Source organism: Archocentrus centrarchus, unplaced genomic scaffold (assembly GCF_007364275.1).
Source record: "Archocentrus centrarchus isolate MPI-CPG fArcCen1 unplaced genomic scaffold, fArcCen1 scaffold_26_ctg1, whole genome shotgun sequence".
Lineage (NCBI taxonomy): Eukaryota > Metazoa > Chordata > Actinopteri > Cichliformes > Cichlidae > Archocentrus > Archocentrus centrarchus.
In genome coordinates this window covers 2,540,541-2,554,814 of record NW_022060256.1, presented here as the reverse complement: position 1 = coordinate 2,554,814, position 14,274 = coordinate 2,540,541, and the positions used below count along the sequence as shown (strand labels likewise).

Genomic DNA, 14,274 nt, shown 5'->3' with positions numbered 1-14,274 from the left:
TAGCCCTTTTTTATGGGCGCAGGGAGCTGAGACCCTACCCCAGCTGTCACAGGGCTAATGGAGAGACGGTCAACCGCACACTCTCACACATACACCTACAGCCAATCTTGAGTCATCAGTTCACCTAACTGTCCAGTCTTTGGACTGTGGGTCAAACACCAGAGGGTACCATGCAGGCACAGGGACATGCAAGCTACACAGAGGGAGGCCTCAGCCAACCAGGAGATTCAAACCAACAACCTAGCAGGCTAACAGATAATGAACACATTAGATTGTGGTTATTTAATCCAGACATGCAGACACAAATAAATAAATGGTCAGGGGTTAGGGATTAGGGTTTTATGAGTGGCTGTTCTGAACTTTACATGCACACAGCCACAGTTATCTTGCCTTTACGTTCATTTTGCCGTTACCCGTCTATCAGCTATTTTTGCCGTGAAAGATTCAAATATATAAGTTCATTCTAATACAAACATCTAATGTTTCTCATCCAGCTTGATACCAGAGCACCCTCCCACTGACTGCATCTGTTTGTTTTCACTGAATTGGGCCCTGTTTGCCTCATTGAAACAATATGTGTGGTGACAAGGGGATTTGGGTTGTGGTTCTGTAAAAGCTGGGGTTAGGGAAATGATGGTCTGGTTTGGGGTTGTGTTAATCATTGCAGTTCTTTCCTTTTCCCTCCTTTTTAAAGAAGATAGAAGTTCTGGGCCTGTTTTTGTGGTTGTCATGAGCAAAGCTGCTGAAACGTCTGATGGAGTTATAAAAAGTGACACTGGGAATGTAGGATATGCTTATTTTCAAACTTTAACATGTTTTTATGCAGTTGTGTGTCTTTTTTATCATCTATTTGCGGTTGTTGATGTGTAAACTGATCTTAAACAGTTGTTTCTTTTGCTGTTGTCACTACAACGCTAAGCAGGAGAAGTGCAGCCAGACCTGGTTGCTCTGTTGACTGCCTTGTAGAGCAGCATATTTAACCTCAGAGCAGGGCGTGCTGTAATTGAGAAACCTTCCACCTGCCTATCTCACTGCTTACACTCATTTGGTTTTGTTGTTTTTTTTTAAGTCTGGAAATAAGAAGTCAGGCAGCAAACGAACACTTGAGCCTCATCTACAGCTGTTTAGGTTTACAGGCCTCAGCGCATTCATGTGGCCAGGTAATGGTGATGGAACTGGCTGCTCTAGTCTCCCTCCCACCCCGAAAGTTGCATCAGTCATTCCAAACACCTTCCAATGAAAACAGCAGATGTGCACAAGAAGACAAAAAAGGCCATTTAACACAAACAGGCAAACCAGCGCATTGCACATGAAATGCACTGGTGGCTCTTTGCGTGCCTCACCTCTGTAGAAGACTAAATAAAAAATACTGGCATGCACTCGGATCATGTGTCTGTAAACACTGATGATTTTGCAATAAAGTCTGAGTTAAATAGTTATATTCCCCTCCATTTCTTTTATTGGGCTTTTAAGCTGTTGGGGTTTTAACTGAAGCGTGCTTTTATTAGTCAGAGCTCTGACTCGCCCCTAATAGACACAACTTGAGGCAAAGAGGTGGATTAAGACGGCAGCAGAGACACACTTCAGTCTTTTCTATGAGCTCAGTTTCACCTTAATTTGATGTCTTTTTGTGTAGTTTTGTATTCTTGTGTTTGACATCTCATTACCAGCAGTGTTATGATGAATAGATTAATATTAGCATGCGGATGATTAGGGTAGGCCTGTGATCCTGCTGATGGTCACCTACAGGCAATAATAAAGTCTGAATTAAATACAAGCTAAATTACAATACTTTGCATATTCACTTTCAAAACCACAACCATGTTTGATAGGATACGGGTGCAGCGACCTGATATGGGACTGAGTCCAAATGTTACACTAATCTGTTTTTAATTATTTTAGTTCAGTACAGGAGTGGATTAAATGTCAAAGACGTGCACTGTTTAAAAACTCCATCAGTCTAACATTCATGAAGATTCGTGTGGATACATTTAAGTTTATCTTCCTTTATTTGAATATGTTTATTCTTTGTACTCAATAATAATAATAATAATAATAATAATAATAATAATAATAATTATTATTATTATTATTATTATTATTATTATTGAGGACTGTAAGTAGCTATTCCAGGTGTTTATACCTGTGACATCTTTAGCTCCAGAATTGAATTTGAAGTCCATCTCCTGAGTTAAAAAGTGCTCTGTGATGAGGCCATGTCATATCATAAAGGCCTCATATAGAGCACTTTGCTCTCTGAGTGCAGCTTGCTTGTGGTTCCTAGAGTTTCCAAAAGTAGAATGGGAGGCAGAACCTTCACACTCCTCTTCTTATCTGGTAGCAGCTGAAGAGGTTAAAGTCATTCCGCCTGTTGACTGCTATGAAGGACATGGCATGCTAATTTTATTGCCATCAGATGTCCAAGGGCGGGGAAATGCCCTAATCATTTCCTCCTGAGTGCCCCTGAAAGAGGACCAGTGGTGGGGGGAGTGTAGGGCGACTGGGTGCGGTGTTTAAACCCCGCCTGATGGGCTGTTTGGGGAGGGGGGGGCATCCGGATAGGACTGTGATGGTACAGGATGTGTGTGCTTAACTCCATTGAGCTAAACTAAGTAGGGAAGAAAGCCTTTAATGCCGACAATAAGCCGCTTCATTCAGCAGCGCGGCCCAGACGCACAGCTCTGCGGAGGAGAAATTACGCACGGAGGGGCTGTTCTGTGGCAGCAGTTTAGGGATTGAAATCAGTAAAATAAACCTGCGGAATGTCGTTTACTAAAATATTTTCATGCTATCCGCCTCGAGTCAACCGACAAAACACACCCCCTTCGGCTCTTGATAACCAGATAATTCGAGATCATTTGTCCCCAGGCAGAATGCGCGCAGAAGTATTTTGAACAGGAAACTCTCTCTCTCTCGCTGTGTGTGTGTGTGTGTGTGTGTGTGTGTGTGTGTGAGAGAGAGAGAGAGAGAGAGAGAGAGAGAGAGAGAGAGAGAGAGAGAAAGAAAGGAGAGAGAGGAATACCCAGCTGGTCCCACAAGCCCTATAATACCAAGCACAACATGCTTTACCTTCAATGAAAGCTGAGACTGAGGTACGGTTTATGCTGGACCTGAAATCAGCGCAGTTCTCCGTCTGCGTTCTTACACCTGATCCTGTTTTCATTTACTGATTCAATCACATTTAGACCTGCAACTTATAAAAATACAGACACCTTGGATAACGTATCTTCCCCTCTTGCTGTAACTGGTGTCAGGGTGATGGTATCATTTTCTTGCAGAGGACTCAGGTGATGGTATGTGTTTTTGGAGATAGGGACCGCTTTAGGAAACGCGTTATTTTTTCCACAGCTGTTATTTTTTCGTTTGCTACGTTTCTTTTGCCTCAAGCATGGCACTCTACTCTCGATTTGTGATCGTGCTGCTTTACGGATGGAGTTATTTGTGCGTTGGATTCTGCGCTATGCTGAAAACGGACAATATCCCCGAGAGACGAAAGGTGGATTTTACGCATTCAGTGGATAAAAAGTACACTACAAAGGAAGACCGGGACACGCTTTTACAGGATACAATGACGGAGCACATGCAGATGCTTTACGCGAAGTACAACAGTGCTGGATTTCCCTTCAAGGACGGCAACACTGTTCGTAGTTTCAAAGCGCACTGGGGTATGTATCAAAGGTTTTATGGATATTAAGTGTAGAAGTCAGTGACCTGCATGTTGTTTTGTTTGTGTGGTGTTTCCACTTTGCATCGTTCAGCTTGAATCACCTGCATATTAAATATGCAAAGCGCCGAATGTCCACGTAGTGTGCGCACATATATGAAAAACTTAAGAACATTAACTGTATTGGTTTTTATAGAGGGAAAAATGCTAAATTCGTTCAAACCGATGCCGTTCATGTGCTTGTTTGCGGAGCTGAAAAAGAGATCCACCTGTTGATCCAGTTATGGAAATGTGAACAACCTGTTTGCGTTCCTTTGGCCAGTAAGAGATTCGCATCAGATGTTTGCAGGTAGTTTGACCACACAACTGTTCATACCTTCAGGTTTTATTTCCACATAGTCTTGATAAATTTTTCTCTCGATCCAGCATCTGGCAGAGTTTGAGTTTCCACTGTTTCCACTCTGAGCTCTAATGTGCTTTCATTTTTTTCAAGAGCATTTATAGCAACTTTAATCCAATAAAGTCTCAATTCTTTACACGTTCACTGTGTTATTATCACTGGGACCAGAGGGCGACCAGTTTCCACTCTGGGTTAAACTTTGTTAGATTATACTGCCTCCTGTCGCCTGGTAGCTGTATGTTACAGCATATAAAGGGTAAGTTCACCCAAATCACAAACATATTTTATGATTTGCTTTCAGAAGCGCAGTGGAGATGAATGGGAGATTCAGCTATGTGTTATGTTTTAAAAGTTAAAAGAAACCTCGTTCCAAAAACACCGGTCTGGTCTCTGATCACAGTCTGACTTTGTCCTCCAAAGGAATGCCTGTTAAAACTGTTCCACGTGTTCTGGGGACGATCCGGTTTCAATCTGATCTTTAAAACTAGTTTTTGAAATAATGATTTTTTTTAAATAAATTTTTTTAAATCACAAAATACGTTCTATTGTATTGAGGTGAACCTGAGTAAATAAAACTAACAACATCAGCACAACAAAGAAACTGTTGGACCAAAAAGAATAAACACACACCTGTTGTTAACAGTATTGTTTAGGCCACGGCTAGTTTTCAAAATGTAGAACTGTGTTGCACTCTGTTCATAATGTTACTCATTATATGCACAGGTACTATAAACAAGAAACAGCTGCAGATTTTCAACCTCACCTCCCTCACCAAGTCAGAAGACATCCTGTCGGCTACTCTTCATTATTACATTGGAGACCTTCAGAACAGCACCCAAGGCTGCTCCAAAAGCTGCGCTCGCCACGGTCCCAGGAGGCACAGCCACATCCACATGGTCATCTGGAGTTTTGCCTCTGTGGATAATAAGATGAGGACTTTAGGACATTTTCGGATCAATGTGTCCACCCTCTACAGGGACTTCATATCTTGGCAGTGGAAGGACATAACTCGTGTGGTCAACCAGGCCAAACACCACGATGAGCTGCTTATTGGCATCGATGTGGCTTCACAAGGCTCCCAGCCATGGAAGAAGCTCCTGTCAGACCGCTCACCCTACATCCTGGTCTATGCCAATGATTCTGCCATTTCAGAGCCTGAAAGTGTGGTAGCCACTCTCCAGAGGCACCACTCAGTGAGAGGTGAGGGCTCCATTTCACACGGGTTCCACAAACTGGGATTGCAAGAGCAAAATGACACCAAAGGACAGTCACAGCCCAGACATAAGCGCTCAGTGAATGTTCTCCTACCACTGCAAAATAATGAACTTCCCGGTCCTGAGTATCCATATGAGACGACTGGCTGGGATGAGACGAGTCCATATGAACCGTTTGAAAACAAACAGGCACGTCGGCCGCGCAAAAAGACACGCAAGAATCAGCGGCACAAGATGCCCTTGCTCCAGTTTGATGAGCAGACAATTAAAAAGGCGCGAAAGAAGCAGTGGAACGAGCCCAGGAACTGTGCTCGGAGATACCTGAAAGTTGACTTTGCTGACATTGGATGGAGCGAATGGATTATATCACCCAAGTCGTTTGATGCCTACTATTGCTCAGGGTCCTGCCAGTTCCCCATGCCAAAGGTGAGATTCAAAGCCTGTTAAATGGTAAATGGCTCTTATAGCACTTTTCTACTCGTGTTGAGCACTCAAAGCACTTTATACAACACGTTTGCATTCACACACATATTCATACAAGCACTTTTTTCTACATCTAAGTGCTTTTGATCTAACATTCGTACTATGATGAACACAACAGGCGCAACTCAGGGTTCACTATCTTGACCAAGGAGACTTTGGCATGCAAACTGGAGCAGCCAGAAATCGAACCACCAATCTTCTGATTAATAGATGACCCGCTCTACCTGAAATTTGCTAGTGCCCCACTTTATTGGTGCTATACACTACTAAAGGTTTCAAACAAAAAAATAAGTGGTATTAAGAAGGTAAAGCTCAATGCTATAACAATTATAGTATTTCTACCGAAGTTCGATCAATATTTGCTTTTTTTAACTTTGGAATTAGATCTCCGAAGAGAGGAAAACTGACCTTTGGTTGACCTGGTGATTATCTATAGATGTGCCACCTGTGGCAGTGGGTTACAGATAGACTTTTTCTTTTTAAGAGGTCACAGCTTAAAATGGTATCTCTAACACATCTTGAAACCTGGTTTTGTTTTTTCACTACTGAAGATTGTGAATTGTATAAATAACCAAAGAAAATGGTATTTGCCACCAAATATTATTAGTGCACATAAAAGTTTTATAAAAGTGTTTTAGACAGCCTCCAAGTGATGTGCAAGAGTGCATGATACCACAGCAGAACTTATCTTATGATACCCTGTACCCGGGAGAAGAACCAAGGGGTGACCCAAAGTGAGAAACTGAGCAAAACTGAGCAAAGTCTTATGGATGACGTTAAATATTGCAAATATATTTATAAAAATTATTTGGCTAGATATTTAAACTTTGCAGTACTTGCTAGTTAGTACCAGAAATACCATTTAAACAAGTTATTTGCATTTTATTAATGTACAAATGTGGTTACCGGTTGGTTCCAAGATGCCGGCGCTGCAGCCCCAACAAGCATGTTTTTTTCTCTGCGATGGGAAGTTGAGTGTAACTGTGCAGCTGCTAGGCTGCATTGCTATTGTTAGCCAAATGCTGCAAATTAATCAAACATTATTTCTGTGCAATGTTTTACACAATGCAAAGTTCAACACATTTCAGCAACAACACAGTTTAAAACCCAATTTGATTATTGAAATAATGAGATAAACAAATGGCTCTTAATTATATGTGCAATAAATTTATGTCCAGCTCAATTTTAAATGTTTATAAGTATGTGGCTGTTAGCAGCGCTAGCACTAGTAGCCCATCTTGTCTCAGAATCACTCCAATCAGCTGGTTACATGCCACTTTACTCTGAAAGCTCGACTTAAAACCATCCATATTTAAATCAATAATTAATTCATTAGTTTAACCAAACAGAATTTGTGGTGCTAGTTAGCAAGGGCAAGAACATTTAACCATTTAGCTAACTGCACACATCCCTAATAGCCTCCCCTCTCGCCACCTCACAGCAGTGAAGTTCATCAGGGGGTCAAACCCACACTTATAAAAATAGAGTTACATCCTTCTGTTTTTCTACAACCTTTTTGTGCAACCATTTCTCTACAGCCATGGTCCCCCCCCACACACACATTTGAGCCATCAGTCTAAGTTCAGATTATCTTATGAGCTTCATCAGCAATTAAAAAGAATAACTTCAGCAACAAGCCCACATATTGTTCCTCCGGCATGGATAACATAAAAAAGCTGATTATATATCGTTTCTTATGATGCAGTTCTAAATGGCAGTCATGAGCCATCAGTCTCTGTGCCACCCCTATAAGGACTGTCTGGCTCCATCACTAAAGACTGTTGACAGAATCTTTTTCAGCAGTATGGTATACATTATGTAAATAGGACATGCTGCATTCAGATAGCAGTCTCTTGTTTACTGCTTTGCATTATCTTAACATGGGTAAAATCAACCTCAGAGGTCCCTGCTATCGTTCTGTTTTACATTACAGACGCCATGGCCAGCTTTATGCCATCTGCTTTCATCTTCAGCTATAAGCTAGTTACAGTGGGACAGACAGTTCTTCATCCTTTTATCTTCCAGAATGCATGTTAGGAATCGAGATCATAAAATCTTCAAAGACGCACGTGAGATGTAAATGTATACAAATTTAAAAAGATTTAGGCCAAAGTCCTTCTGTGTTAAACATGCAGTAATAGCAGTGAAACTACAGATGATGTCATCTAAAAGAAAACCTTCTTCCTCAGGAGCAGCAATAAAACAAACCGAGAAGTATCTAAAGAGGATCGTGCTAGGCCTTTACTCACACACAGAAGTAAGTGAGACACAAAGAAATTCCACCTGATGTTAAACATCAACTTCCCGTGTAGCTCGTGGCACTGGTGATAAGATAACCACACAGGTATTTTAAACATGGCCGGAATGCATGAGCTCCATCCACTTAATTCATTAAGTCCAGTCACAGGTCTTTGTAGTTGGAGGTAATTAGTCCCAGAAGTAGAGCCTAGGGCTTTTAGGGCAACCGCCTCCCTCTCCTGCAGCTTTTCTGTTGAGCCTGTGCTAAAAACACGCTGTCTTGTTTGTCAGGTTAAAGCTTTCGAAGCTGCTGAATGGTTATGATTAAAGGTGCTCTGCCTGATTTTATTTCTTTTCTTTTTTTGATCGTGTGTGGGAAAAGTCCTGCTGCTTTCTCGATCCCATTGCAAATAAAGTAGCTGTGCAGGTGCAGGTGTATGTAGAACTAACCAGTTAAGCAATCCTGCATGTTAGTTGAACTGAGTAATGTTAATATGTCCTTGACTAAATGAATAAATCTTAATGGGAAGTTCTGGTATATTGGAAACAGTTATTTTGCTATAGCAGATAATAACATTAAATCAAACCAATACAACAAATTCGGATTATCTATACACAAGAAAAGTACATGCACACACCTTATGAGATTGTTGAATTGGACATAAATTCTGTGACATTTTGAGTAATAATAATCAGCTTTTTTCCTCTTTCAAATACATGTGAATATTTGCTCTCTGAGATCTTGGAAAACAAGAGTCGACTTAATCGAAACATTTTTAGGCTCATCAGAAGTTCAGATCTGGATCCTATCAAACTTTTACTTTGAAAATCACATTTCTTCTCCATCCTTTTTAAGGCTCTGAAGCCATCTAACCACGCCACCATCCAGAGCATAGTGCGGGCAGTGGGCGTCGTCCCAGGCATCCCTGAGCCGTGCTGTGTCCCCGAGAAGATGTCTTCCCTCAGCATCCTCTTCTTTGATGAGGACAAGAACGTGGTGCTGAAGGTCTACCCCAACATGACGGTGGATTCCTGCGCCTGTAGATAGTTTCTTTTTCTTCCCAGGCCTCATTGCATACACCTCATGTCACAAAGAGAAGTTCAAAAAATAAGATACAACCAAAAAGATGCTCCTGCAGTCATACACTCACTCACATACAAACATCAACTGAACGCAACTTCCCTTTTGCACTGGAGGAGAGCAGCAGGCGCTCCAGGTGACGATGAGACTGTTGCTGGGAAGAAATGGATCATGTGAGTTATCCTAGTAAAAGATGTATTTTAATGTATTTATCATTGCTGCTCAGTTATTAGTTGGGCGATGGCAGGGTGGACGCAATCACAAACCCACTATCAAGACATACAAACAGCAGCTGAGACCGAAAAGAGACAAAAACTGAAGGAAAATATTCATTTTTCAGAAAAACAAAATCTGCCTATGAGGGAGGGTGTCGGTCTCGTCTTTCTCTCCTTCATAGTTTGAAGTTGTCACCACCAGGTCACCTCTGCTCTCACATGCATGGTTTTTGTTACTATGTGTAAGTATTTATGTCTGTACTATCACTGTGTTATTCACCATACGAGAAGTTATTGTATCATTTTTTGGCTTGGCTGCTATAAAGGGTTATATTAGATTCCAAAGCCAGAATTATGACGTAGACTTTAGGTTGCCTTACATGTTTATGTTTAACTGTTGTTTTTTAGAGTTTATTATAGGTGGAAGAGTAAGCTACATTTTTGTTGAGACATGTTCAGCTTCAAAAAAATTAAAAAAGCTTTATGAGTAAACCTCATATGTGAGGCCAAAAGTGCAAAAATCAGTGATCAATGATCAATCAGCTGACGGATGTTTCTGATATACTCTTCTGGAAACTGTGGTGTGAGGTCTTGGAGGTGGAGACAGCCATTCTCTGGATAAAACATTTCAGGTGGCGCTTGCTGAACAAGGTATCTGGCTGCCGTTAAAACCCGGCAGAAGATGCACATTTGTATGCATCTTCTGCCGGGACCCTTTCTTCTCCTCACCAGTGTTACTGAGGACCAGAAACAGGTGGGGCTCAGCTGGAAGCATTCGGGGTGAAGACTCGGTGAGGAGCTACAGGACGGCTCGCAGCTCTGAGCACCGATTGGTGGATGGTTTGAAATAAATGAACCAGCAGCAACTATCAGGTCAAAACGGTGCAGTAAACTGCCGGCAGCAAAACCAAAGTCACGGTTGTATGATTCAGTTAAATACTCTCCTCCCAAAATGTTGCACCATAAAGGAAAACTCCTACAAATATGTGCACACTAAGGCCAGCTGTATAAACAACAGTGTCATCTGAACATCCACATGGTAGTTTTCTTTTCTTTCCGAAACAGGGCTTCCAGTTGGTGCAGAGCAGTAGTAAATCTTTCCTTAATTTAGAGAGATAAGGGATGAAGTATTGAAGGAAAATAAAGGCATGAAACAAAGTGTTAACTCCTACTTCATGCTTACAGGTCTCCCGTGCTCCTAATTTATGCTCAGAGAAATAATGATTACACAAGCTCTTCATCAGACTGATCTTAAAATTTCAGAATGCCTTTGAAAAGCTGTTTTTTTTAACAAATAATAAATTTAAGCAAAAGTAGATTTGAGTCAAAATAAACTGCTGGTCTGGAATCAGACCTGTTTTCACTGAACATCACCTTGAAGGTGTCAGAGAGTGAAATGTGCAGTTATGACTTACCTGAAGTCCAAAACCTTTGTGCTGTTTTTTTCAGGTCCGAGGAAAAAGTGGTACGTTACCTTTTACAGTACACTGGGTACAGCATTACATCTTCTCTGTTTTCACTTAAACCCAGAGTATGAGCAATAAGGCCCTTATTGTGATATATAATGATACAGAGTGGATGCTGCATAAATCATTTGAGGGTGTGTTATATGAGTCAGATCAGCTATGAACAGCAGCCCACACCTGGAAGAACAGTTGCCATAATGTTGCCTTGAGTTGTGCGTTATTGTCACAGTTCATAAAGCCAAATATTTATTCAGAGCAAATAGACTTAATTAAAGCAACTTTTTTTCTATACACTTGTACATTACCTTTGTATATAGCTCACTCTACTATGATGATGCCTCTTTGAGATAGAAGTGCCTTTTGAACGGGTGAATTTACAAAAACTTTGATTCATCGTGAAGCTCAAGTCAAGCGAGCATATTTCTTATGGTACCGAAGAGTCTACACATTGAACACAGTACTTATTCTTTTGTGGATTTCATTATAAAATGTATTTCAAACCATTTTGATATTCCAGAGACATTTATTTTGTGTCATTACCTGAGGGCAGATTGTGTAACTTTATATATTTTGTACTGACACATTTATGCCGAGACAGATTTAGAAATGCATGTTGTAGAACGAAGGCTTCCTCTGTTCGTGCCAGTTTAACTTTGCAGATATGATGACTGCTGACGCGTCACTTTTTCTGCATTTGAGGCGACTCGGTCCAATCTTTCTGAGTATGAATCAGTCATATTCAGTGCAGTGTCGGCCATTTATAGGAACTTATTCAACTTCACACGTTTCTCATCTTGTAAATGTTATGCTGTAGGTAAAACAATGCCTGTACAATAAGCTTCATGAAATATATTTGTATATGGAAAAGGCCTTTACATACATCTATTTATTTTCTCTATGTTGCATATCTTGTAACGGTGTGGTTGGGAAAGGGGACTGAAGCTCTGAAGTGTCGATGGTCTTTATATCTGTGATGGACTTTTGTCACGACTGACTGACTGAAGGTCTCCCCTCCTCTGAGCTTGGACCCTCCTTCCAAAGCATTCAAAGAATGAATAAAAGTATGCAAGAACAAAATCTGACAAGGGTTTTCTTTATTCATTTATTTTGTCAGCCTGATGGTTGTGAAATGCTGGATTCCCTTTAAAAAACAAATCAAATACTTCCATGTAATTTATGACTGAAAACCATACAGATTCTGAAGTACCCAAATGTAAAGGCATATCTCTGTGTACAGGAGTACTCCATAAGATTATTATTTACATTTTTTATCATATACAGTGTGTGTGTGTGTGTGTGTGTGTGTGTGTGTGTGTGTGTGTGTGTATATATATATATATTATATATATATATATATATATATATATATATAATATATATATATATATATATATATATATATATATATATATATATATATATTATATATATATATATATATATATATACATTAGGATTGCATCGATGAAGGCAGTCGGAGATGCAGTGTAGTTAATTATGTGTGCTGACCAACAATCCACATCAAGTTTAATGACTTTGCATTAAAATGTTAAAGGCAGTGATGCACCTGCAGAGAGGCAGCTCCCTCCCCACAGCTCTTCTAGTACTATGAAGAATGTCTGAGAACATGTCTAGAAAAATCTGATTTGAATTTGGCCAGTCGTTTAAGGTCATCTTCTCAGGTGTGATCAGTCAGCTTCCAGTGCGCCTGCTAGTTTTAGATCCCTCCCTGAATGTCAGTTCTTCACTGCACTGCTGTAACTGACCTCAGCTGTCATAGGGCAAGAGGCAGGGTACACCTGTACAGGTCTCCGGCCTGTCACAGGGCGAACACAAAGAGACAGACAACCATCCACACCTATGGGCAACTTAGAGTCACCAGTTAACCTAACCCCAGTAAGTGCACGTCTTTGGACTGTGGGAGAAAACCGACATGGGGAGAACAGAAAGGCCTGGGCCAAGGTGGAATCAAACCCACACCTTCTAGCTGTGAGGCAACAACACTAAACACTCTGCTGCCCACATTCAATTGATTGATTGATTGATTGATTGATTGATTGATTGATTGATTGATTGATTGATTGATTGATTGATTGATTGATTGGAGGGGTCAGACTGTCAGCATGCACCTCTGCAGAGACCTCTGAGGTTCTAACAAGCTGGACTGTGGTGCATGTCATCAAAGTACATGGAAAACAAAGGCGTTTTTTTGCTTCATTCACCATTCGAACCACTTGCCAGATTTGCCTCCCCGAAAGGTCAAAGGATCCTTATTTTGACACACATATCAGAGGCACAAGTACATAATGGGACGTCCTCTGAGTGACCTAGAAAATGGTCCAGTGAGTTGTGCAAACTTCATGTTATCTTTTCACAGAGCCAGCATCAGGGCCAAATTCTGACAACTGCTTGTCAAATGGATGATGTTCACTCTCACACACAGACTACAAGCTTTGTCAGAGAGGGTTCATCTGACTACCATTAACCAAAACACCATCAGATGTATTCATGTCCTCTCTGCAGTAAGAGGATAACTTGTGAGCACAGCCTTAAAATCCACCTCCAGTTGTCCATCACAGTAACTAGTGGGCCACTTTAGGGCATCCCGCATCTTTGCTTGTGATCCAACGAGAGGTAAGACCTCTTTTAGGGCTGCTGAAGGGAGAAGAAATGATCTGCTCTGGGGTAGGTCAGTGTTAAGTAGGAGCTAATGCACTACTTCTAACATTTTACACACGTCTGAGTCAAAAGCTTCACAATGAGAAAGTTCACATTTGAAAGTGATCACTCTAAAAGGATTGCTTAAGTGTGTTACAAAAATGCATTTATAAAAAAATGACACAGCTCCTCTGAACACATACATGATATTTACAAAATTCATTTTTTAAGGTTTACATAAAGGAGTGAGTAGCTTAGATTGTATAAACTGTGTGTTTGGGATGCTTGTGCTTTACATTATTCAGTATATATACACATGGTATCTGATTCAAACCCAAAGTGTTTAAAATGGAAAACACACATTTTTAAGTTCTTCTAAATCTTCTCATGAAGACTTTCTGCCTCTGCTGGTCCTCCTCACATCATCAGCACCTCAGAGTGACCAAACCCCCACTCCTCCTTGGAAAGCTTTGGCTGCAGTTCAAAAAAGGATTCCCGGCTGCGGGATACTCACACTTTATGATTTAAGTGGAGAGAAGATGTTCCTGTTTTTATCCATGTCATGTGTGGGCAGTGGAGAGGTTATGAGGATAACTGGTTGTTAGTTACTCTGACTATAACAACCTGTTGTTATATTCACCAATAACACCACAAATTGAGTTCATTCATTCTGTGCCAGAGTTTCGTCTTAGCGTACTAACGTTAGCCCGCTAAAGAGTGCTACCTTACCCAACGTCACCTGATTTAACACCAATATTAGCAACATTTTTATAAATGACTAAATTCCGCTTTTCTGTTGTTTGCATAAAGGGACTACAGCTGAGGTTTTGTCAGTTAATGATTAATACATTAACC

At 40.7% G+C, this 14,274-nt stretch overlaps 1 protein-coding gene across 1 annotated transcript; it reads left to right on the top strand.

Moving 5' to 3' along the window:
* The first annotated feature begins 3,053 nt into the window (after window positions 1-3,053).
* On the top strand, window positions 3,054-10,517 carry LOC115776001 (bone morphogenetic protein 3-like). The gene is made up of 3 exons (XM_030723570.1): window positions 3,054-3,665; window positions 4,788-5,704; window positions 8,856-10,517. The coding sequence occupies exons 1-3, from the start codon at window positions 3,389-3,391 to the stop codon at window positions 9,045-9,047; spliced, it is 1,386 nt and encodes a 461-aa protein (XP_030579430.1). The 5' UTR covers window positions 3,054-3,388; the 3' UTR covers window positions 9,048-10,517.
* The last annotated feature ends 3,757 nt before the right edge of the window (window positions 10,518-14,274 follow it).